The 24,379-nt window shown below is 37.5% G+C and overlaps 4 protein-coding genes across 7 annotated transcripts; 3 read left to right on the top strand and 1 right to left on the bottom strand.

Moving 5' to 3' along the window:
• The first annotated feature begins 199 nt into the window (after positions 1 to 199).
• On the top strand, positions 200 to 3,212 carry LOC113665501 (heme-binding protein 2). Its single transcript, XM_027181205.2, has one exon. It carries the CDS (start codon positions 2,011 to 2,013, stop codon positions 2,671 to 2,673), a length of 663 nt encoding a protein of 220 aa, XP_027037006.2. The 5' UTR covers positions 200 to 2,010; the 3' UTR covers positions 2,674 to 3,212.
• A 3,971-nt stretch (positions 3,213 to 7,183) lies between these two features.
• LOC113665519 (beta-1,3-glucosyltransferase) lies at positions 7,184 to 18,658 on the bottom strand. 4 transcript variants are annotated; one of them, XM_089190317.1, is made up of 15 exons: positions 18,446 to 18,658; positions 18,293 to 18,372; positions 17,669 to 17,708; positions 17,103 to 17,215; positions 16,912 to 16,988; positions 16,620 to 16,731; positions 15,668 to 15,804; positions 14,300 to 14,363; positions 12,928 to 13,053; positions 12,538 to 12,607; positions 12,117 to 12,230; positions 9,055 to 9,157; positions 8,551 to 8,673; positions 8,139 to 8,299; positions 7,184 to 7,604 (listed from the first exon to the last, which is right to left on the bottom strand). In XM_089190317.1, exons 1-15 carry the CDS (start codon positions 18,486 to 18,488, stop codon positions 7,591 to 7,593), a joined length of 1,377 nt encoding a protein of 458 aa, XP_089046443.1. In that variant the 5' UTR covers positions 18,489 to 18,658; the 3' UTR covers positions 7,184 to 7,590. The 4 variants fall into 4 exon arrangements, with proteins under 4 accessions (XP_089046443.1, XP_027037025.2, XP_089046442.1 ...); XM_027181224.2 differs by having other exon boundaries at positions 8,155 to 8,299; XM_089190316.1 differs by having other exon boundaries at positions 18,284 to 18,372; positions 18,446 to 18,570.
• LOC113665520 (histone H2B.1) lies at positions 13,495 to 14,507 on the top strand. The gene has a single exon (XM_027181226.2). The coding sequence runs from the start codon at positions 13,532 to 13,534 to the stop codon at positions 13,901 to 13,903; it is 372 nt and encodes a 123-aa protein (XP_027037027.1). The 5' UTR covers positions 13,495 to 13,531; the 3' UTR covers positions 13,904 to 14,507.
• Positions 18,482 to 24,244, top strand: LOC113665518 (protein rogdi homolog). Its single transcript, XM_027181223.2, has 13 exons — positions 18,482 to 18,668; positions 18,756 to 18,827; positions 20,095 to 20,158; positions 20,288 to 20,330; positions 20,444 to 20,498; positions 20,710 to 20,793; positions 20,948 to 21,043; positions 21,180 to 21,278; positions 21,373 to 21,489; positions 21,615 to 21,652; positions 22,516 to 22,558; positions 22,705 to 22,788; positions 23,382 to 24,244. Exons 1-13 carry the CDS (start codon positions 18,630 to 18,632, stop codon positions 23,412 to 23,414), a joined length of 867 nt encoding a protein of 288 aa, XP_027037024.2. The 5' UTR covers positions 18,482 to 18,629; the 3' UTR covers positions 23,415 to 24,244.
• The last annotated feature ends 135 nt before the right edge of the window (positions 24,245 to 24,379 follow it).

Genomic DNA, 24,379 nt, shown 5'->3' with positions numbered 1-24,379 from the left:
AGCTGGAAATAACTGATAAGAAAACACTGTGCCTCTTGGGCGTTTTGATTGCGTGTTTTATTTTTTCCGTTTGTTCTCTGGTATCAGCGACTTCAATCAACGCTGCGCGATTCTGAACTCTCTCCAAGAATTTGCTTTTTTGTGTCGTGTGAAATAACAAGAGCTCTTTAAACTCAATACAAAGAATCAAATCGATAACATCTGATTGTAGTTTAATTCCACCATGCTTTACAAAAATATCTTATATCTGCGTTTTGAAAGAGACCCTTATGATGTACAGCTAAAGTATGAGAATTTCTGGCGTCTTTTGACACAAGATAGAACTGAGAATAATTTTGCAACGAATGTCCTCAAGCGTAAATCTGCCTTTCGTGCGAAAACTGAAATAAAATATGTGAACATGAAGAGGAAAAAAGGCTATCCTAGATAAAAGCGAAAAAGTAGTCAACACTCTCATTTAACTGAATTTACGCAAACAATAACATCTGGAATCATTTGAACCTAAGTAACATTTAGTTCGTTTCCTGTGGGAGCCCCCTCAAAACTAAAAAAAAAGGAGGTTATTGCTGTTGCTTTTCAGAATTGAAAGTAGTGGTAAGGCGGTTTTAGTCATAACTTACCGCGTTTTATAAAAGCTTCTTTATTATCGTAAATAGTTTTGGTAGTGGTGCCCGTGATGCACTGCTGCACGGGCTCAAATCCTGTCGGTCTGAATTTTTTAACGCCTCTTTTCAGTAACTTCTTTGATTGCAGCTTACCTGGGAGGATAACTTCCTTACCTCTACTTACATTATTAGTCTTTGACAAAAATCACGCAAAAATTACTTACAATTAAAACTTGTTAATGAAGATAAAACTATGCTCCACCCAGCGAGTCAGTATTTTGGGCCATTCATGGAGTCTTATTTCCATACGACCCGGTTATGCCTCTCTCTTTTGTTTGACCCGGCCCAAGTCTCCCTCCTTTTATCGCTACGCCGCCATCACCGCGCCGCTTGCCATAATGCTTCGTTTCAGCAGCTCTGGGAGCGAGGGTATTATTGTAAAGAGCTCTCGAGTAACGGCAGCAGAGTACGGTATTTTTAGTAAGAGTTAGTTGGCCAATGCCTCTGCTAAGTTTTAAATAATAGTTAGCCGGTCGAGACAAGCGGAAAAGCGCAAAAAATGGCCAGCGAGCGAATCTAAGTACGCACGCCATATTTTGTGCGCCCACTTTTTCGTTCTCCTCCTCAGAATGAGAGTCTGGAGGAGCGTGACGCAGGCCGCACTTGAGTCATCGTTTCCCTATTCTTTAGGAATACTCTGCCCAACAGGATACCTTAATTAACAAAAAACGCAAACGCGGAACGCAGCGTGGCGAGGGAATTTGGTGGTAGATGGGAGGAAAATGGTAGTTTGTCTATTTTCGTCTGCAGCATTTCTTTTTGACTCCTCCGTGCTCGTCATAATGATTTTGGGCTCTGCTCACTTTCAGAGTGGCCGCTTCACCCCTCTAGCTCGCGTCGGACCGATGATAGGACGATCTAAGGTTAAAAAGTTATTGTGGAAAAATTTAAAAGTTATGGTTTCCAAAGGATGACCTTAAATTTAAACCAATGTTTAAAAAAACATTTTCCGTCCTTCAAGATGAAGCTTGGAGGGTTTCCTCCTGTCCCCTTCCCCTCCCCCCTCGAGAAAGAGAACGCTTGATGGCAGGTTGTAGGTGAGGGAACATTTAGCCTACGTGTAGCCGTACTCGCCCCCCAAGTGAAAAGGAAGCGAGGGAACACGCGTTACTGGTCACCGTGACCATATGAAGTGACTATTCCCTCGCCTCTGTTTCACCTTGCGGGGGGAGGGTACGGCTACACGTAGACTAGGGAACAGTCACGTCATACGGTCACGGAGACCGGTAACCCGTGTAACGCAATCGGCCATTGGGCAAACTCACGCTTGTACGTACGATCACTCGCTGTGATCTCTCAGATTAAGTTCGTATCATCTCTCGTCGCTCCAAATACTCAGGCAGCCATGTTGAATTGGTTGAAAGGCGGGGAGAAACCCAAGGTGGACACAAGCGAATTCCACATTCCCGAAAGCTATCGAGGTTCCGAAGGCCCGCGCTACAAGGTTCTCGAATGCAAAGATGGTTACGAAGTTCGCTTGTATGAAGACTCCCATTGGGTCAAGACAAGGTTTGAAGACGGAAACCTAGAAAATTGCTCAAGTACCGGATTCTGGAGACTCTTCAACTACATCAGGGGAGAGAACGAAGGGGAAAAGAAAATGGCCATGACTGTGCCTGTTCATTCCCAAGTCGAACTCGACAACGAAGGAAAATGCAAGGCCTTCACTATGTCTTTTTACACCCCAGCCGAGTTCCAAGCCACACCTCCAGTACCTAGGGATAAAACGGTGTTCCATGAGAAAGTTGACGGCTGTGTTATGTACGCCTCGAGTTTTGGTGGTTTCGCGAAAGACAAAGATTGGCGAGAAAACGAGAAGAAACTCACAGAGGCCTTGGAGAGAGACGGCAAGGGTTATGTGAAGAATATGTATATTGCAGCCGGCCATGATCCACCTTTCCGGCTGTTTGGCCGTCATAATGAAGTATTACTTGTAGCTGATCCTCAGCCCTCTTTAGCAGAGAAAGAATCCACGAAAGATGGCGCATCTGGTGAATCAACTGAATAGATAATTACGTAACTTTACAGCTCGTTTCTCTTTGTTTACCGCTTTACGCTTCAGTAATCACTACCACTCCTTATTTAAGAAATTTGGATTTTTTTACAGACATCCTTGATTTTGAACTGCAAGGACGCTTGAACATAAAAGTTTTGTGGGTTATCACCAGAAAGCTTGAGTTCCAAAGACAAAGACGTAAATATCCTTAAATTTTTCATGGTCATCTATCTTGATTTGATTTTTGTTGTTGAATATTCGAGATTATTTCAGAAGTCTTCCCGAATGAACCTGTTGGATGATAATGAGGAAACTGTTTAAAAGCTAAGTTTGAGAAGCATAAATAACGCAGGGAGACTCCTATATTTTATTTGTAACAGTCGTAACAAACAATCATGTTAGAAGTTAAACGAAAAAAAAACAGCTTTTGAATCGGAGCGAAATTCGCTTATTTAATTGAAAACTAGTCGAGTAAAGGTAAGTATGCAAATGTAAAACCAATTTTACAAGAATTAGACTCATATGGAATTAAAAATGTCTATTCGATGCTATTAAGCTGCTTATGAATTTCCTTTTTCGAGATCGACCTCAATTTTTTTGAAACCAAACTCTAGTCAAAACAAAACATGTGAAGAAAGCAAGTACAAACAGACTTTTAATTCGTATGAGTTTTACCCGATGGGAAAATTGGGAAAAAAACGTTACTCGATGTGACAAAAATTTTCGAAACAGTTATTTTGCTTTATCGAATAATATATATTCAAGACGCCGTGAGGCCTTCTTTCATTTTTTTTAACCTATGACTTACGTTGGATAAAAATCTTGCAAACTGAAAACAATCAATGTGTAATTTAGCGACTAAATGAAGAAAAAAACAATTTCATGGCGAAAGGGTATTGGCGCGTAATTCCTCGTACTCGCATTACGCACTTTCTGTTGTAATCAGACAAACCGCGGGAAACCATAAGAACCACTGCCTCCCAAAACGATGGATGACGAAAATTGGTTAATTCTGAAATAATTAACCTAAACCGCGATCAAACCTTGAAGATAAGGAACGACAAGAAAAGATTTTTATCAAAGTTTCCTTTTATTCCGTGTGAATTCGTTAAGTATTGACGATATGACGATATAAAGATATGAAAATATATATCTTGGATTTGTGTTGAAAAAATTCAACACAATTCAAGTGCATGTTCTTGTCTTAAGTAACCGGTCGTTTTTCTAGATTTAATTTGTATGTAGCTGCGATCCAAAAAAGTATGTGGTACTGTCATTATTGATATCAACATCGAGGAAAACCCGTAAAATCCTTTGTTCTTTCGTTCAAAGAAATAACCTGTGCGAAAGGCGAATGTGGAAAGAAGTGGAAAAATCGTTATTAAATATTCAAAAGAAAATCAAAACTGTCCAATCAAAAATTTATTCTTTCAGTGACAAGGGTAGAGTTTCCCTTCCCGCAAAACAACTTCAAAGATACGACTTTATCAATTCATGGACAAATTTGGCCCTCCTTTTTGAAATTCAGTCAAAACACGAACAGAAAAGGGTCAAGACTGCGTAGATGTGGTTTACGTCAAAACAATCAAGAGGCATTTTGTATAAATGATATTTCATGGGGCAAAGATAATTTTCACCCAAAATCCAATTAAGTTTAATTATATTCTCCGGGATTAAATATTTGATGCTAATTCATCCAGTCAATTGCAAGAAACGTTCGAATTGATGTTTTATAAAACCATACTGGGAAAGACCCCGATGTGAAAAGAGTTTGCCCTCGATTTAATCTCGAATACTGAAGTACGTTGATAAAGACAGTGTTAAATTTTATATTGAAATCGAAAACTGAAGAAAAACCTTCGTTGGTATCAACTTGGATAAAAGTACTTTTCTCCCCTAAAGAACCACGAAGAACTGTAAGCTTCTTCAGGTTCCTATTTATCTTGTTTTCCATCGCTCTCAAAAAATGAAATAATATAAAGTTTTCTCACCGCGCCTGGCTTGTGGTTTTCGAGGGGGTCATTGTTAAATAGGGAGACACAATAATTCTCGTGATATCCGTGATTGGTTAGTGAAGTCTGAAACTCTGCGGAAGTACAGGAGGATTTGTCGAGGGCGTGAACTGAAACATAGAGCCTCCTAATTACACCAAACATTTCACACTTCTATTTTAAAGAATAGCTTGAGGAGGCAACGGAAATCTAATCTCAACAGAAGTTTTGCGTTCTCGTTTATAATGATGTATCATCAAACTTTGTCAATTCTTTTCGTTAAATAACTTATTGGGGAAAATAAATTAACATTATAGTAAGGATACAAAGCTTCGGGTGCCACCAAAAAAATAGCTCAACTTGCAAGTGTCCTTGGTTCCTTTTTGCGAAGGTAAGATTTTATCGCGCCATTACAGTGAAAAACAAAGCAAAATAAAATTTTTAAAGTAGGTAGTCTAAGACTGCACATGTCTACTGATATAGCACGATTTTTATAGCATTTAAAGGAACTAGAGATTGTATAATGACGCTAGAAGGGGTGTTGCAAAAGATTTATCTTCACAGAGTACCAGTGACGTTATATTAACTATAACTATTACTATTGTCATCATCCTTATTATTATTTTTAAAAATGATAAATTGTTACCATTCAATTGTTGTTTGAAGGTCAATAAGTCACTGTTACTCATAAATATGTGGGATGCGGCCAGCTTTTTGTTTTGCATGAAAAAACAAGTATTCCTAGCGTCGTTATACAATCTTTAGTTCTTTTCAACACTATGGAAATTGTGTAATATCAGTACACACGTTCAGTATACCATTTTTTTATTTTGAACACTAATGACTGATTTTAGATTTTGGATTTCGAATTCTGGATTTTGGACACTAGTGGCCGATTTTGGATTTCGGATTTTGGACAGTAATGGCCGATTTTAGATTTTGAACACTAGTGACCTATGATGGATTTTGGACGCTACTGGCCAATTTTGGACTTTGGAATCTAGTGGCCGATTTTGGATTTTGGACACTAGTGGCCGATTTGGGATTTTGGACACTAGTGGCCGATTTTGGATTTTGGACACTAGTGGCCGATTTGGGATTTTGGACTCTAGCAGCCGTTTTGGGATTTTGGACACTGGTGGCCGATTTGGGATTTTGGACACTAGTGGCCGATTTTTGATTTTGGACGTCAGTGGCCGATTTTTGATTTTGGACACTAGTAGCCAATTTTGAATTTTGGACACTAATGGCCGATTTTGAATTTTGGACACAAGTAGCCGATTTTGGATTTTGGACGGTAGTGGCCGATTTTGGATTTTGGAAGGTAGTGGCAGATTTTTTATTTTGGCCACTGGTGGTCACTTTTGGATTTTGGACGCTAGTGACCAATGAAACATTCTGGACACCAGTATCCGATTTTGGATTTTGACCTCTAGTGTCCGATTTTGGATTATGGACACTAGTGTCCGATTTGGGATTCTGGACGGTAGTGGCCGATTTTGGACACAAGTGAGACCGTAATGTTACAGAAAGAACCGTTAAAAAAATTACATCTTCGCTCTTCTGGGAATAATTCACTGATTTAAACAGCGAAATTTCCTCTCCTTAAAGAAAAAAATCGTCCTCTAAGTTTCATGGTGCGCCGATCACACCTGTTAAGATAATTCCCCAAGGAAAAGTTTTCTTTTTATCAAGCGCCATCCTGAAATGATCGTGCAATATTTATCGTCTGCTGTATTGCCACGGGAAGAACTGAAAAAGGAAATATTTTGGGTTATTTAGGCACAATTTGTTTAAAAGGCATTCGTTTTTTTTTGTCTGTGCTGCGCCTAATAATCACTATTGCGAAAGTTGAACTACGAAGATACTATGGGAAAAAACAATAGCTGACATCTAGTCGAAATCGGGTGAAATTCGGCATTCTATTGTTACCATCACACACTCATTTCGATAACATATGTGGTATCACCTCCTGTAGGAGGCAGTAGCCACAAATAAAACGCAAAACAGTGGTGATCATTTCCTTGGTAAAGTTTCCGCACAGCCCCATACTATTGTCGAAACAAATCTGTTTTTCCAATGGAAATGTATTGTTTTGTTCATTGTTTTCTCTAGTCAAGAACTGAATGCCTAATGTAGTATGGGGCTGTACAGAAATTTTACCATCTCCTTTAGTATCGTGACTTTGAAGTGCGATTCTTTCCTTACCATGTACAAGTGGACAGAGATTAAACTGCGTAAACAATCGTCGATGGAGGAATGATTAATGCTGATTATTGAAGATTACTGCCAATTCATTCACGAAAATAGATCAACATGACGATTCGAGGAGGCGTTACTGTTCACCGCGGACAGAGGAAAATAATCATGCCAGCCCATGGGACCAATCAGATTAAAAAATTCGTTACCGTGCCCTCTTAAAAAAATTGCTTATGCAATTACTGGCTAAGACACCGGCGAAATGCGAGAGGGACGAGAACTCTGCAAATTTCAGTAAGAAAGCGTAGAAAGAAGACACAACGAACAACATAAAGAATTAAAATGTTGCATCTTTTTACTACCTAGAAATATTATTTACTTCAAATTATCAGATTATCAGAGAAACGTTCGTCATTTGAGGAAAATACTCTGCACTCAAAAACCCACAATTCCCTGCCTGAAATGGTTCTCCTTGGAAGTTCTAATTTTACACTGACTCGCAATTGTATAATTGAAAATTTCAATTTTCTTTGTCCGCTTACTCATTCGAAACATGGAGTTCTAGTTTGTCGAACAAAGACACTTTACGTAAAAATTTGTCCATAACTTAACACCACCATTTTCACAGAGCACTCTGAGATATCAACTGAGATATTCTTCGTAAACGGAAAGTGGATCTAAGTCATGATGTTTGTGGAATGAGACGGGCGTCTGGTGTGCCAGAAGTGAAGGCACATACTCATTTGGCTTGGCCTGAAACAAGAGAGGAACGATAAAGAATGAGGCTGAGGGAGTTTCTAGAGCAGTGAACATTGTTTCACTTCTCAAAACTAAAGAAAGTCTGCCAGAATTTGCACTTAGGCTTACATTCTGTCAGTTCAGGAGCCGGACAGTCCTAGTCTTCCCGATCTCATCCCAATATCATTGGAATACAACGGTTAGAAGTGTTGCTACTCCCACCCCCCTCCCCTCCCCCCTTGAGTTAACGCCAGACCATCTTAGGTCATCCTCAGCCAGCATTTCTCCGTTTTCCTTTTTCCAGAAATTTTACCCTTACTCATTTATACCTCTAAATGGAGAGAGGCAATGCGAGAATCATGTAACCTATTGGTGCACGAGTTTTACCTATGTCCTCATCAGCTATTGAAAATACCTCATCGTATGTTCATGCTGAACTGACGTGACAGAGTAAGCCTATGTTTTTAGATGTACTGTGCGTCAATCTATTCTGACATTCTCTCAAACGAGTGCTTACTATCAAAAGGCAAAATAATAACAAAGAATTACCTTTGAAATGACTTACTTGATGAAAAGCTGAGGAGTGCGTCAGAGGAACTCCCAATCTGCGGAAACAATTTCCCAGCCACATGTCGTCGGGAGAGTCTGGTTCCCAACAGCTGCATCCACTGCTTAACAAAGCTTCGATACCACTCCGGCTTAGAATCATACTGGACATACACACCACAAAAAACATACATTTAGTATTAATCACTAAACTAAAAGAATGGTAAATGTTCCCGGTCTATCTGTTTCCTCTCGTTAATCTACTTATGGCGCGGAAATTAAAATTCTTAGTGTTTGATGAGATCATGAAGGTCACTCAAAGGACTATTGGCAGAGTTGAAGATGTATGGTTTAGAAACTGCCGGGGACCAGAGACTAGTTTAAGGTCAGACTAGAAAAGTAATGCAATTCGTACCTTCCTCCACCCGTGATATACTCGTACCCAAACCCTCCCGTTAGTCCATAGCCGTACCGTTCACCCAGTAGGGTTGGTTCCTTTGGATCGTAGCACGCCAACAACTTTTGCAGCCGAGGTACGCTGCGGGAAGTGGTTAAAAAAACAACAACAACAAGAAGTAAAAAACAAAAGATCAAAGAATATTAGGAAAATATATAGATGTTATTTTCATTTCATTACATTGTGCCATGAAGACAAGGACTACTTTTCTCTCGCCAAGCTGCCCTGATATCTTGTAACGAAACCTTATGGATACTTTCTGCGCATAATCTTTTCCTGGAACGCAAAATAAGGTTTTTCCTCACTATTTATCAGTCGACGTAAGATGCAATCTCGAATTGCGTTCTTAACGCGTCCTTATAGATCCCTCCTCCCGAGGCGATGGGAAAGGAGCCGATTTTGCGATAAAGGTTTCTATTTCTGGGTGGAGGAGCCAACAGCCTGTTTAGTTATCGAGGTTACCTCATTATCGTATCATCATCGAGAATCACAAGCCAGGGTTTGTCAGCAGCCCTGGGGTCTGCGACTGATCTCTTGATGATGGCCTCCAACTTAGCACAGTGTCCTGAAATAGAAACAGTACCACACTACGTAACTAAACTTTAACATTGTCTTAACCTTTCTCCTCTTATAAGCTTGGGTCTCAAACTCGGGCTCAAACCTACAGAGCTCTACCGGTTTCCAATGGAAGAAGCGACAAGAGATGTTTAAATTTGACATCATAGCCACACCGATCAACTACTCATCAAGGCATTTGAAGGTGTTCCTCCGGATCTGACCTACAAATCGAGAAATATTCCTCATCTTCACCGAAGCAACAGCCCTGAGCCCTTACATGGGTACACAACTTATTAATTTTAGCTTCCTAGCGAAACCTGTCCAACCCCACCCCCACCCCCACCAACAAATGAAACAAACAACTGGCATTCTGCTGGAGGCGCGACTTAATTTCCACTCTGTAAGCAGCAAACCTGCGGTGTGATGTGGATTCCCAGTAGGAAATTTGAACGTCTGTCTACGGCTATTATTGCTTTTCACGTTGGGTGGCCTCGTCTTAAAAATACATGGTCAAAACAGAAGAACTGGAGTTTATTTCTCTTTTTTCTTTACACCAACAGTTGTCCTACGATTATAATGCGGCAGTGTTCTGTTAACATACCCTAATCAAAATTAGCAACAACCACATTCCGTCATTTACAAGTGTTTGATTCATTTTAAGCTGCTTTAGGAGCTCCATTTGTCGAGCATCTTTAACTTATTACAAACCTTTTTTTTCCCTAGCAATAATTACACTGACATTGTAGTGAAGTAAGTTATCTCAGATAAAAAATTCTATCATAAGGCAATTTCTTATAACATTGCCATAGAGAGAGAGAAGGTCTTAAGATTGAACGAAGTTAAACATGATGAGTAAAGTATTTTACTTCTATTTCGCAAGATTTATCAGCAGAGGCACGCATAGGATTCGATATATTTTGGGAGCAAAAACAAGTCTGGTATCGTCTGGGTCAATGTAACAGGAAGATCATTCAATGTTAAGTATCTTAAATCTTCTGTTTATTAATATCCATTGTTTGTTTATGTGCAAGTGATGACACCTAATAAAGAAGTAGACACGACAGTAAATCTTCTGACCAGGTTTAAAGTAGCACTTTATCCTCTGAGAACAATTGCTAGAGCTTTGTAGACAATTTATCCGATAGACAAATTAACGACTGCCTTTTGTCTTAAAACCCGATCAGTCGTAAACTGCGTATCTACTATGACATAAAGACTGGCTCCAATTGAAAATTATCACTATAACTTCATAGATGCTTACAGAGAAGAGCAAGGGCAAATTCCAAGCGGAAAGAGTTGGGATGCGACGTACACTCAACAGCGAGGGCAGAAAGTTTGTTCTACCGCAAATATGTGGCAATGATTCTGAAATGGGTGTCGCACGAAAGGATTCCGTTCGCTCCAGAGACGAAAAAGGTAGAAGAAAAATTCTGAGGCAAGGTAGCTTTTATCAAGAGTTACTTAACAAAGATGAAACGATGTCCAAAGTCAACGGGGCTGTCGACATACCGAGATTAACTTTCCCCGGTATTACTGCGAGAACTGAATTCGTGAACAGCGATGGAAAAAGACCAGGTAGAAGAATGCATTGTTGTGATTTTCCACTTCAAGGTCGGCCAGTGATTCCCCGAAAGAATACGGTAGGAAGAGCAACGCCTTTGTCTCAGGGTGCTGACTTTTCTCAACAAAGACGACTTCCTTTAGTCATCTACGATGAAAATTATTTGGGAGGCAGAAAAAACCGAGTTAAACCCGGCTTAGAAGGCAAGAGGACATTCTTACCGATCTTGAGCTCTACTCTTGAGGTTAAGCGAATGAATATACGAGAGAAAGACGGTTTGAACAATCTACGAAGACAAGTTTATAAACCAGCAACTAGAAAGGGTCACCACAAGAGACAAGAGACGGGGCAACCTCTGGAGGGGTTCTTTTAAAGAGATGGACAGGATTTTCAACCAAAATTCCACCTCACCGGTGACTTTAACTGAACCGAAAACCGTATGAGACCTGTTCCCCTCTTTTACTTATTTGTTTTGACTAAACTTGCTGCCACAGAAGAAGAGAAAACGCAGGGAACATAGAAGATTCTAGAGAGATTCTAAGTCGCGATTCGAATGTACCATAATTCAGTACAAATACCAATGTAAATACATTATTAACCCCCAAAAAAGCGGAAACCAAGATAATAGACTACCAGATACTTTCTCTCTTAAGCTGCTCAGCGATGTGAGCAAACCATAAGCAAAATAAAACAAATCTTGGTCCAGTTTCCTTTCAGAACGTCACATTTCGTTTCATTGGCCAGAGCAACCTAAAATATAGCCTCCTTTATTAGCAAAGGAGACTGGCTCAGATAAAATAACTTCTGCCCCGGCTATAATGAAATATATTCCAGCTATTTCCTTTCACAACCTCGCTACTCAGACCAACCTGTTGTTTGGAATAAATTGACATGTAATGGCGGCGGTCGTATTAACGGATTGCACCATGACTAGAATGTTGATTTAGCTATGGTTGTCTTATTTATTCATGGAATTTAAGCTCATTGATTGACTTAAGAGCTTAAACCTTCTCCAGCAGCTTTTTTTTACCGCCAGTTTACCAAACTTGATGGATCAAAGCTCCACATATTTACGAAGACGGAATTTCGTCGGAGGATAACTTGAGTAAAATTATCGGGGGGGGGGGGGGGGGGGGGAGGAGAGACTCGGCCACAAAACGTGTTAAAAAAAATAAAAACCGTCTTAGCAAATTGGCAAAATCTCCACAACTGAAAACTGTCTTGTCAGTATAAGCGTTTTAAGGAATACGATTCAAGGTGGTTTCCAAAACTTCCATTCGACAAGGAATTGGAGCAAATATCTACTTGTTGGGTAGTTCTGGAACGTTCCACCGGAAATCGATGTTCAAAAGTTCCCCCTCTTGAAAAGTTTCTCGACAAATATCTATTCAATAACTGACTTTACCTCTCTCAGTATTAGGTACCCCAATGTTCTCTGTTGGTATGGAGAGATCCTCTGTCTCGCTGTAGTACACAATGTGTTTGGCGTGCTTTCCAACCGTCTTCTGCACAATGGGCACTGAAAAGAAATAAATATTTTTTATTTGTAGAGCTATAAATTATGACCTCAAGATGGTAGCATTAAGGTTAATTTAAAATTAGCAAAAGCCATCGACGACCAAGACGAAAAACAGCCTGAATCAATATAGTAGTGATTATATCTTTTAAAAAGCTAAATTGCCAAATTTAGCTGATAGTAACAACAACATAGTTGCAATTAGGTCTCCAGCAAAAATTAAGGTTACGTACACGAGCCTTAGGATACCTGGCATGACCAGGCATTTCCTTTTTACACAATGAAAAAGAAAATATGAAGTCAAGTATACCTCTGTCTTTGTGGTATTTCTTTGTAGTCTTGACAGCGAAAAATATATTGTCCGAAGATAGCGGCTCACCCTGAGGAAATCCCATAGAGTTCTTAGAGACGATCCTTTACACACAATACTTAGAACCAAATAGGTTTAAACCTTGCTTTCTTTCGGTCTGCAGTTGTTCCCAATTTTTTTCAAATTTTCTGTTCCCGCATTTAATAATATTTTCAGTCTGCTAGCTATTACTCGAGTTCACTGCTTGAGGCCAAAGTTATGGGACCCCACGTTACCTCCTCAAAAAGGTCTAAATTTCACGAAAAAATGAAAATGCTATTTAGCCTATTTATAAGTTTATAATTAAGGACCCCCCTCCCTCTTAAACTAAAACGTATACTATGAACATACACAGTCAGGGCCCCCAGTTTTCAAAGACGTCACACATTCCTGTTTGTCCCTGGGTTCGCTAGTGCAGAACTCGGGTACATCTGTGAGCAGCGTGCCTCGACCCTCGTCACGAATGAACATTGCCACCTAAGAAAAGGTAACAATCCAGTCTAATGAGGTATTACTTTAGAATTCGATCTCACGGGAACGGGTGGGAATATAAACATTTCAACATGGCGAGTGTTATATTTTAACAAAAACATGGGGTTTTCTTAAATCTATCACAAAACATGGCTGGTAAAAAAAGCATTTATTTTCATTTTAGTTCGCCCCTTCGTCGACGTATGGTACAATCTGGTAAGAATTTTCTTTCTTTTTCTTCTCTGAGTTTTGGATAGAACAATTACAACTTGTTAAAACTTCGTGGAAGAATGTTGCTAATTAATGATGATACCAGTGTAAATTATCCGTGCAGTTCCCAACTTCCCTGCTCAACAGCCAATGAAATACTGCAGATTTCGATCCGTTTGTAAATTAAGCATCGCAAATTTTTCTATAAAACCGAAACCAACCAAAGTTGTTATCAATCAATTGTACTACTGTACTACAGAGAGAAACACTGAAGATGCCACCAAAAACCGCAGGAAAGAAGCAAGAGACAAAGATGACCGGAAAAGTCAAGAGTGGAGACAGCAAAGGAAAGAGAAGTAGACGAAGAAAGGAAAGTTACGCTATCTACATCTACAAAGTTCTGAAACAAGTTCATCCAGACACCGGAATATCCAGTAAAGCCATGAGTATTTTGAACTCGTTCGTCAACGACATCTTCGAGCGAATTGCAACCGAGTCTTCTCGACTCGCCAACTACAACAAAAAATCTACAATCAGCTCTCGCGAAATTCAGACCGCCATTCGACTGCTTCTGCCCGGTGAACTGGCGAAACACGCGGTCAGTGAAGGAACAAAAGCCGTTACAAAGTACACCAGCACAAAGTAAAGCGATTTGAAAGATACTAGATTATACACGTGAAGACTAAGGGACGAAACGCATGAAACGGACGCTGAATTTAGACTTTGTGACTTGAAGACAGACGAGCGACTTCTACAAAACTGGACGAGACGAAAGCAGTTTAAAACTTAGGACTACAACATCTCGACGAAATACTCAAGACGTGAACGAGACGGACGCTGTTAGCAGAACTTGTGACTGGAGACATCTCGACAAAGACTTTGATTAAAAGACATACGCGGAAGGTGTTCAAGAACTTGTAAAATTGTGACTTGACAAAATTGTACAGTGACTTTTCAGGAACAAGGTATTCTCCTGAAGCAGTAAAATAATTAATTTTCTCGCTGAATTCACACGTAATTGTGTACTATTTGAATCCCTTACCTCGTGTTGTACGTCAATAGTAAAGTCAGACCTTGGTGGATCAGCTTGAAGTCTTTTTCCAATTCTATTTTTTTAAACAAATTGAGAGCAATCAAGGTTACAACATTTATGTACTTTTTTATTTCAGTTTTTTGCGTTTGTTTTAGAAAGGAGTGTTAACTTTTGTAAATAGAATTGTAGATAAGGAAATAAACTGATTAAGTTCTATAACGAGTGAAAGAATTGTGATTGGGACGATGGCTGTCGCGTGCTTTCAAACTACTCAAGTTTTGAGGTCTGATTCGGTATTCAGCTTGAATTTGGCATTCAACTCTGTTTTAAAAGTTCTGGGGATAAATTTTAAACCCTTTGATTCCCGGATCTCGTTAATTTTTCGCCTTAATTTCTATCATTAAATCATGATGTTAGTTTGCAGAATTTGGTATTAAATTAACAAATCCTTAATTCATGTTTTTCTTTATTCCCGTCACTTGTCTATAAGAAATTTTATTGACAATGTAGGGAGAAATTTTCTCGGTCACTTATTACAGTTGAAGGGTTAAACAAAGAAGCGTCTCTAGCAAAATGGGAAAAAATGGCCAAGCACAGAAAAACGAGATTGGGAAAGAAAAAAAAATATTCGCTCTATGGTAATACTCGGATTAAGGCCACAATTTCATTTCGCTGTTCTCCCATCTTTTTTTTCCCAAGGTGAACTGTCTTTGAATATTTTCAGAAGCCAGACTAGATACGATTGCAAATTAATAACTATCTCTGTTTTCGTATTTTTTCGTGAAAGCATTCATCATCGCTGATTTTCGTAAACGCTGACTTCCCAAATTCTGTTTTTAGGAATAACAGTTCTTTGCACAGTTTTATAGGTAATTTAACAACTTTGTTTGACGATCAGCAGTAGTGTAAGTGTTATGGATATCAGAAGTGGAGGAAGTCATTCGTTTTATTAATATTTTTCTTTTTATTCAAAAAAAGTTAAAACTATTGTTCAAATAAGCCATTTCCCTTAAAAAAACTTAAATATCCATCGGCCATTCTTCTCTACACATTAGACACGTTTTCACACTTAATAACTGAAGACAAGCTTCAGCATGGTAAGATCTATTGTGTTGGTAGACCCGTTTATTCTCACAGCGCCACTAAATCTTCACTAAGATGACAAAGTAAAGATTAGCCAGCTACAACTAAGAGGCTAGAAAAACTGTCTTTTAGATGGGCTATCTAAATAAAGAAATGAGATTGCTAGCTCTGAGTAAAAATAAATAAATGTTTAGTAGGTAGATAAATATATAAAAAAATTAATACACATATAAATAAAGGAAGGAAACTTTCTTCTTTGACTAGGAACTCAGACTAGAGGGTGTTCTGACTTGCCTGTTCAGTAGTGGTACAGACAAAGCCCATCCAGCTGAAAAGTCAGGAAAAGAGAACTGTGATGGGTCCTGATGGAATGCAAAGTGATGAATAATTGCTGGTTGTTCATCTTGAATGGCATGTCCAAGAAACATCTCCTGATGAAATATCACAAAAGAACAGATATGATAAATTCCCCTCAAAAGCTTCAAGGGCTTCAAAAGGGTTAGGGGGTCCTTTTCCACCCCTCCCCCACCCACTTTTTCCTCTGTCATATTATATGGGTAATAACATTATTTTGGGTGCAATATGGTGTTAATAAACATTGGTAAATTGGTAAATAAGACAATAAAAATCCTGGCCGTTGCAATTTTTAGTCTTTGAAAAATTTACAGGTGCTTATTTTCATGAAATTGCTTGAGGACTCATGTTAGAACTTATAACTAATTTACAAGAAAGAACATCATAGAAAGTCAAGACAGACAAAATTTTGACAGTGTGCGTGCCATTTAAAATCTGCTCTTGTGTTACAACTTTGCACTTGTGTTACATAAAAAATGCACTTGTTTTCAGCCAATCAGAAGCCTATTACTTTTACATGAAAATTATTACAACAAGAAAAAGGGAGCAAAAGAGAGAGAAGCTGGTATTAGTTCAGCAACTGTTGTGACTTCCATACATTTATGGTATTCTAGAACCCTTAACCCCCTAAGATCTGATTCAATTCTTTATTCTAGATGCTACACACTTCCTTGTAAGTTAGTGAAGAGAATTTATTGTAATATTGTGATAACACTTTCCACTTAATAAGCATGTCTATTCTCATTACCTGTTTGCGGGGTAATGTCATGAAATTGCGAGGAGAAATATATATTAATTCTACACTTGTGGGAGCTCAGTTAGTTCCAACAGTTAAGACATATCTCATTATCATCACAGCAACAATTCAGACAAGTTACTTTTTTTATCACACCTGGCTTGCATCATATTTGTTTAAGACTTGAACAAGTCCTGATAAATTGATGGTGGTTTCATCCTCACAAAAAAATATCCATCTCTTGTTATCACCATAATCTTCAACCAAGCTAAAACAATATGAAAAATGCATTTTTTTATCATCATGTAAAAAGCCAATTCTCACACATACACTGTTTAATTAAAACTCTAATTTAAGTCAAGTCATGTGTAGTAATATATTTGATCCTTAAATGATTTTGGACTTTCAAAAAAAAAAATTTCCTTGTACTAAAACTACTCAGTCTTACCTATTTATTGCTGGAAGAATAGTCCAGGCCCCATGGGGTGCCCAATCCTCGTGCATCATTTTAAGTTCTAAGTGATCCTGGAAAATGATTGATTTGAATTCACATTTAAATATAAAAATCAATTAGTTACAAGACTCCTTATCTAAAAAGATTTCTATTAGCTTTAGATAAGTCAAGATTTCAGTAGTTACCTTTTCTCCTAGAGCTTCTGTTTGCTCATTCAGGGTTTGTCTGAGAGCTTTTGCTTTTTTGACATGAAAAGCATTATGTTGACTTCTGATGACAATAACTATATCCTTTAATCCTGTGGAAAAAAAGTTTTAAAACCTCAATGTATGGCACACACCACAAGTCATGCTCATGATCACAACTTGAAAACAAAGTAACCTCAATCCTCTAGAGATCATTAATAATTTTTTTTTTTTAACATTTGCCAAACAGCATCCAAAAATACTGCATCATTTAGTATCTATTCTGAAAAATACATAATCATCAAAAAGTAACAGTGGAATAAACTAAAATCTTAATTCTACCCTCTGGCTGCTACACATATCCTTGTAAATTAAGAACAAGAATTTGGAGTTAGATCAAGATAACTTCTACCTGAAAAGTTTGAGTATTCTCATTACCTGTTTGGTAGATAATGTATGGATATTGTAGAAAGAAGTTACATCATAATCACTTCTGGCATTTTAAGGGTTAACACTATAAATAATTATTATTATTATTATTTCAATTGGATAATTAGTTAATGTACCTATGGGAGAGATATCTGTTTCATTTCCAAGTTTGGAATCCTGAAAACAAATCAAAAGATTAAAATAGCTACTAAAAACGCACAAAGCTGATTTCCATCTTTGAGTTAAAACTGAGTAAACAGCAATAATAACAATCACTACTTTTCCTTGATAGCACGTATTTTTGTAAACCACTATCCCCCCACCCCCCTTCAAAGATCTTAAGACAAAGACCTCCCTATGCAATATGAAATAATTATCTTAAATCTATATTTCACACGGTGCTCAGATAGCTGACAGATCACGAAATTTTCGTCTTTCTGTAAGATCGTTCATATATTAAGTTCTGTAAGATCGTTCATAAATTATAATCTTAATTTGCGGGTGCTTCTTTTATCAGTTATTTTTCTGCCACGTTTATATTACTATTTACATTCCATGAATGGTGTTAGTGATGTTTTATCTGTAATTTAGACAACAATAGATGTCGAGAACAATGCTAACCACTGTGCCGTGTGTTTTCACTTAGAAATACGTATATTGTAAAATATAACGCAATCTCTATGACGATGATGCATTCAAAAATACAAATGTGTATCGAGAAAGAAATCAAATGAAGTAAGAAATTTAATCACTCGGTGTACCGTGACAGCGCCAAATTCGAATCCTGTCTGAGGATCATCGGGTCCAAAACCTCCAAAATCACTGGCGGCAATAATCGGTACTGTAATGAAACAGAAACCATACATTGAAAATAACTGACGTTTCCTTCAGGAAACAATGCTATAAATACTTACCAAGAAGAAGAAATGAAGACACAACCCTCTGGAGAATAATCATTTCAGCCTTTTAAATATCGACAGCACATGGATGAATATATCCGAGAGGAGACTGAGAAGCACTGTTATTGTTCCGCGGGCTCAAAGAACAGTCATAGGAAGAAGTACACTACTTCAAATATCGTAATCATAATGTACCAACATGGCGGAGGTACTGGAAGATGAAGATATGCAAGTCTTGGTAGGAAATCAGAAAGTGTATCAAAATGAAAGCAGGAGAGCATTTAAAACGGTTTTTGATAAATTCATTTGTCTTTTCTTGATAAAGAGGTTGGAGTTTGAGTGGTTGCTGCGTGAACATGTACCGAAGGTGCTGATCCAACTTGGAAACATTTTACAGGTAAATTTAAATTCTAACACACCCCCTGCTAGTCCTTGTAGTCATTTTGTTTAAGAGAGAGATGCTCTTAAGAACTTTTTGGGGTGGATTCAATCAAAATATAAAGTGAAAGGTATATTCATCAGCTATAAATGATGATAAATGTTGCCTTGTGCGTGTGTCTGTGTGTGCTAGTAACACATGGAACAGCTACCGTCGGAATATAGAGCCACTGACATTCACATTGTCATCAAGCTTTAAACGAAGAAAGAGGAATTGTAGAACAGATAATATGATGAACTGAATCGTACATGCACCTTTGACTTTAAATAGCTCTGTCAGAACTCGTAAGCCAAGATGATATCATATTAAAGAAGCATATGGTAAGGTTATCTTCATGGCATGGCTGAGCTCAAGTCTTAGAAGCCAAGTAGCCCAGTGCGACTGAGAGTATCTCTTCTCCTCCTGAGATGCGGGGCTTTCATAGGTTGCCTCCCCCCTCTGCTCCACCCCCAGCATCTTTAAGGGCTCCCTCACAGTTTGGAGAGGCACTGAGGAAGTTAGGTATCTTGCCTCTGAACATAGCACAATGATGTAGCAGGGTCTTGAACCTAAACATCTCAGGGGGCTGTCCTGGTGTACTGGTACAAGGGGGAATTCCTATTGTTTTCATATCCATACATGGAGTTGTGACGCAGTTCGTTAATGTTTTGTTCCTTTGTGTACCGGTACAGGAGGACACAACCCATCTCAGTTGGGAATCCAACGTGCATATCATTAGGCTGGTGTATCTTGTACATGGCATGGCTTAGCATAGCTTTAGTGATAATAGAAGGAGAGAACCTGGCTGTGGCTGGTTGTGTCATCACACTGGGAAATTACAATCTTGTCAAACCTATAGTTTTATCTATTACATTTTAATTAATTGTTTCTTCATTTTCTAGAATTGTTAGTTTACTTACTGAACAGAGGGTGGGTTTGTTGAGGGGCTTAACCCTTTAACTCCCAAGATCTGACTATTAATTCTCCCCTCTACCTGCTACATGTTTCCTTGTAAGCAAGTCACAAGAAGTTGATGTTAGATCAAGGTAACAACTTCTACCTGATAAGTTTTAGTATTCTCATTACCTGTTCACTGGACTATGTATGGATATTTCAGAGAGAAATTAGTTTTAAATCGCTCCTGGGAGTTAAAGGGTTAAGACAATTTTAGTGAAAGTTAAGAATTTAAGGAACAGTGAAACAAATATATATTTTTTAAATTTTCATTTAATTATTTGAATTGAAGGAATGTTCAAAATGTTTAAAACTAACAAGTGTACCATCAAAGGGACCCTCAGGAGAATTACAGGGTAGGAACAAGAACATGAAATGCAATTTTTTTGGGTTATTCTCAATATCTGTTCAATTTCCAAATCCTTTTTTTGTCTATTCAATTATTTTTTGAATAAACATACTCTTATTTTTGTCAAATTTTTTAGGAGAAATAAAGCCACAAGATTACTTTATGCTTTCCACACCCAAGTAAGACAAAGGCTTATTGTTAAATTTTTATATTCAAATTAAACATTTAATTAAGGGCTAAAATCTTTTAAAATTTATTTGATGAATCTCATACAGGTTAATTTTTATTACAGCAGTGACGCCCTTAAAGGTTATGTTGCTGTGGAAGGTGAAAACATTTCAAAAGCTGTGAGTTACTTAATACCTATTCTTTGAGGTTGCTTTTTTTATCTGGCTATGAAATACTCAGTGATACAGTCTTAAATGTAATCTAAAGGATCAGAACTAGGTTCTATGAGAGCTGATATAGAGGAAGTTCACCAACCTTTATACATGTACTGTGTATAAGAGAAATCTGATTCAGGAGTGTTATCAACCTGCAATCAAACATTTTTTGCAGGACCTCAAATTTAAACTTCCTAAAGTCTCAAGCTCTGGTTTCCGTGTGTTTGTTAGAGAGCGGCTGCCATGGAAATTAAAACAGGTGAAAATATCTTTTTTTTTTTTCATTTTAAAGGGCCCTTTTCTTTACATTTACTTTGCTTATTTCCAACCCAGTTTTAATATCTGGAGTTAATTTTACTTGATCATGTTTTATTTGGTGACTAATTAATGTCAATAATATTTCATTTTTGTAGATTCAAGATGCTATAAACTACTTGCAACTTGCTATTGAGAAGGTTCAAGAAACCAAAGCTAACTGTAAATTTTCTTCTGGAAAAGAAGTCAGCAAGGTAAGAGATTTTGAAATATTTATTTCATAATGTTGAACAAAAAGACATTTTGTTCCCTGGTTGGAAGGGTCTCAGTTGTGTTTACAGACAATTCAACTTAGTTTGTTTTTGTTCCAATTTAATAATTTTTTATTAGGTTGTAGAAGAAATAACAAGCCTCTTGACAAAAGGAAAGACCAGACTATCTTTGCCTGACAAAACACCAGTTTTAGATATGTTGGCATCTGGTGACCAGGTACACCTGAATATTTATTAATTTTTAATGATAAATAGTTAGCTTTAAATGGTATGCTTGCATCACTTTTTGAGTACTGTTCCTTCTCTTTCAGAGAGTGTTCAAGCCTGGGTTGCCAGATGATGTGGTAGCATATTTCTGCCTCAATAGCGACAAACTTGTCTTGTCAATTTACACTTTAACAACGCTTCCTGTTCCACCTCAAAGTTCAGTAAGTTTCTTTAAATAAGCATTACTGTGTGTGTTTACGTATCAAGAATTTGATAACATGTGCATGCATCACAAACTGTATATTAACTGATTTTTAATGTTATTGTTTTTTTACCTCCCATTTAGAAGCCTCCTCAAGAGAATGACCCTGTTGGACAAACATTGTAAGCACTTTTTCACTTTGTATAGTGTGATCATCAGGAGTGAAGGCAGGGTTTTCATTAACCCTGTACACCCTGACATCAGTCTCCATATTCTCCTTACTCTTCTCCAGACATTTCTTTTGGTGCTGACAAGGAGAATTTGTTTAGCAATCAAGGCTTGTTTAGTTGGCAATCATTTCCTTTATTCTCATGATCTTATTGAATGACTCAGAGATATTACTGTAAGGAGAAATTAGATTCTGGTCACTCTTAGGGTTTAAAGGGCTAAGGAATGTAGTTGCAGGAGAAAAATGTGAAATAACAGGAGGATATTTTCCACCTCTGAATAAAAAAATAGCTCAGACCATCAAAATGAAGCCAGAGAATTATGTTAAGTAGCTGGTGAATTCTCCAGCTGTCTAAGAGATCTCCCCTTGTGTGGGTTTTCTTGAAAAAAGCTCTTGTTGGTCATTGGCTATATATTTTGGCAACCTGAGTAGGAGTCATTATCTCTTTATCAATGTTGAGTGTTGATGGATAACATCACTGAAATTTCGGTTGTAGAAATGATGGTCACAGAGTTCCCAGAACAGTCCTTTCAGAAATTACTCATCCAGACAAGCATTCTGATGTGATTTGTGATTGTTGAATACCTCTTTGGTAGAATTGTACATTAGAATTTTGTACTCTGTACTTCAGGGGAATGACAATAATCAGGATGAGAGCAGATACACTTCAGTTATGCTCATCATTATGTCTTGTCTTGTTATAAACCTTCTATTTGGCTATTTGGTAGCTGTGTTATGTTGTAACTCTTATCTCAATCTTGATCAGGTATGAACATTTAATCAAATTTGATAATCTTTTCCTTTGCATATAAACAGTGAATTTAATAACAAATGGATGGAAATCACAAGTCACTTTGAGGTATGGTAAACTTATCTATTTTGCAACAACAACAAAAAAACATTGCCTTTGTCAGTTTTATATACTTTCTAAATTAGGCCATGAAATTTTCAATTGTCATTCTTTTGATAATTTTTTTACTCATTTTTGCATTCCTGTTGTACAAGGTTGATTGTTCAATCCCAAGACTCAGTGATTCTGTTTTACTCATTGGAGCAGCGTTGAGATTGTGTCAACAATTGAAAGACAAGGTACACAATGATATTGTGATTGTTAAAGGAAGGTTTTCTAGGTGATTGCAAGATAATTTGGCCTTCTCAACTGAGTTGATGATGTGAATTGGCTACTGTAGAGAGTTTCTATAGCAGATACTTTGTTAGCCCTTTTAGCTCTGACAAAGGGTCAATACTCAAAAAATCAGCATTAGAAACTTGGGATCAATATCAGTATCTGGGCAACTGCTCACCTACCCCTCCCCTAACTCAACAACAGTCAATTGACAACAAGTTAAGGTTAATGTTGAGTTAGGGGAGGGGTAGGTGGGCAGTTGCCCAGATACTGATATTGATCTGAAACTTGTTTCAGCGGCAAATTGTTCACTATCAACTCAGTTGATGAAGGGACAGTTTGGATGTACTACTTTCAATTGGTTATTTTTCTGTTCTTTGCAGATGACTATGAATTTTAGCGGTTTCCTACAAGGAAGTTTGAAATAAGTCAATTTATAATTTGTGATATTTCAACTATGATAAAAATGTCCAAAAATTTAAAATTAGTTTGAATTGAAATATTTTAGCTTGATATGCTTAGCTGCCTTTTTACTGAATAAATCTTTGTTGTTTAGTTTGCAGTTTTTTCTGTGCTTCCTGCAAGATGATCATGGCAATTTTGAGTCTTAGATTGGAAAGAAGATTTGTTTATTTGATGTCTTTTATTGCTCAAATATTGATACCTCTGTTACACTAGCTGAAATTGTATAATTGAGTAAATTTCTATTTGTAATTCCTGATTAACCTTTAAACTCCCAGAAGTGATTAACAAGTAACATTTACCTATAATATCTGTACACTATCCTGTAAAATCAGGTAATGAGAATATTCAAACTTACTAGGTAGAAGCTGTTATCTTGATCTAATTACAAATTCTCATAACTAATTTACAAGGAAATATGTAGCAGCTAGAGGGAAGAATTAACAATCAGATCTTGGGAGTTAAAGGGTTAAATCAAGAAAGAAGTGAGGGTGTACAATTGACAGTTTCCTATGTTCTTGAAAACTGAGTTCAGGACCTCAACATAAACAATTATGATTATGTTTTTCAAGTTCTTCACCCACTAATGAAGGAGTAGTTAGTCTTTAATGAGGTCCATCTAGATTTTTGACCTTATTTTAAATATTGAAATACATTGATTCAACAGATGGGAATTCAATTTTATAATTCAATTTTATTTATTAAGTCTTTAAGACAGAGGTATGTGAATTTATAAGAAAAATTTGTTTTAGTGAGGTTTTTATTATCAGATCAAACTTTTGACTGGCCTCCTATTTCTCAGTTTGTTTCATGAGTGAGATTTCTAGTGATCAAGTTAAGAAATACAAAGAGGCCCCAGAGTAGTATATGTGTAGCTGTACCCTACTTACAAAATAAGGTTGGGAAGATTTATCTATATTTAAGGGTGTTTTTAATAAAACAATTATTCCTCTTGTGCTTGTTGGATATGAAACGATTTTAGCTTCCTCCATTCTGGTGTACTTTTCTTCCTTTTTCTTTATCACATTTGAGCTGCTAAGATGGGTCAACTATATTTTCCCCCCTAAGATCAGCAATTGCCCCAGGTTTGTG

Source organism: Pocillopora damicornis, chromosome 12, assembly GCF_964200805.1.
Source record: "Pocillopora damicornis chromosome 12, jaPocDami1.2, whole genome shotgun sequence".
Classification (NCBI taxonomy): Eukaryota; Metazoa; Cnidaria; class Anthozoa; order Scleractinia; family Pocilloporidae; genus Pocillopora; species Pocillopora damicornis.
The sequence above is the reverse complement of the archived record's forward strand: the minus strand, read 5'-3'. Positions and strand labels throughout refer to the sequence as shown.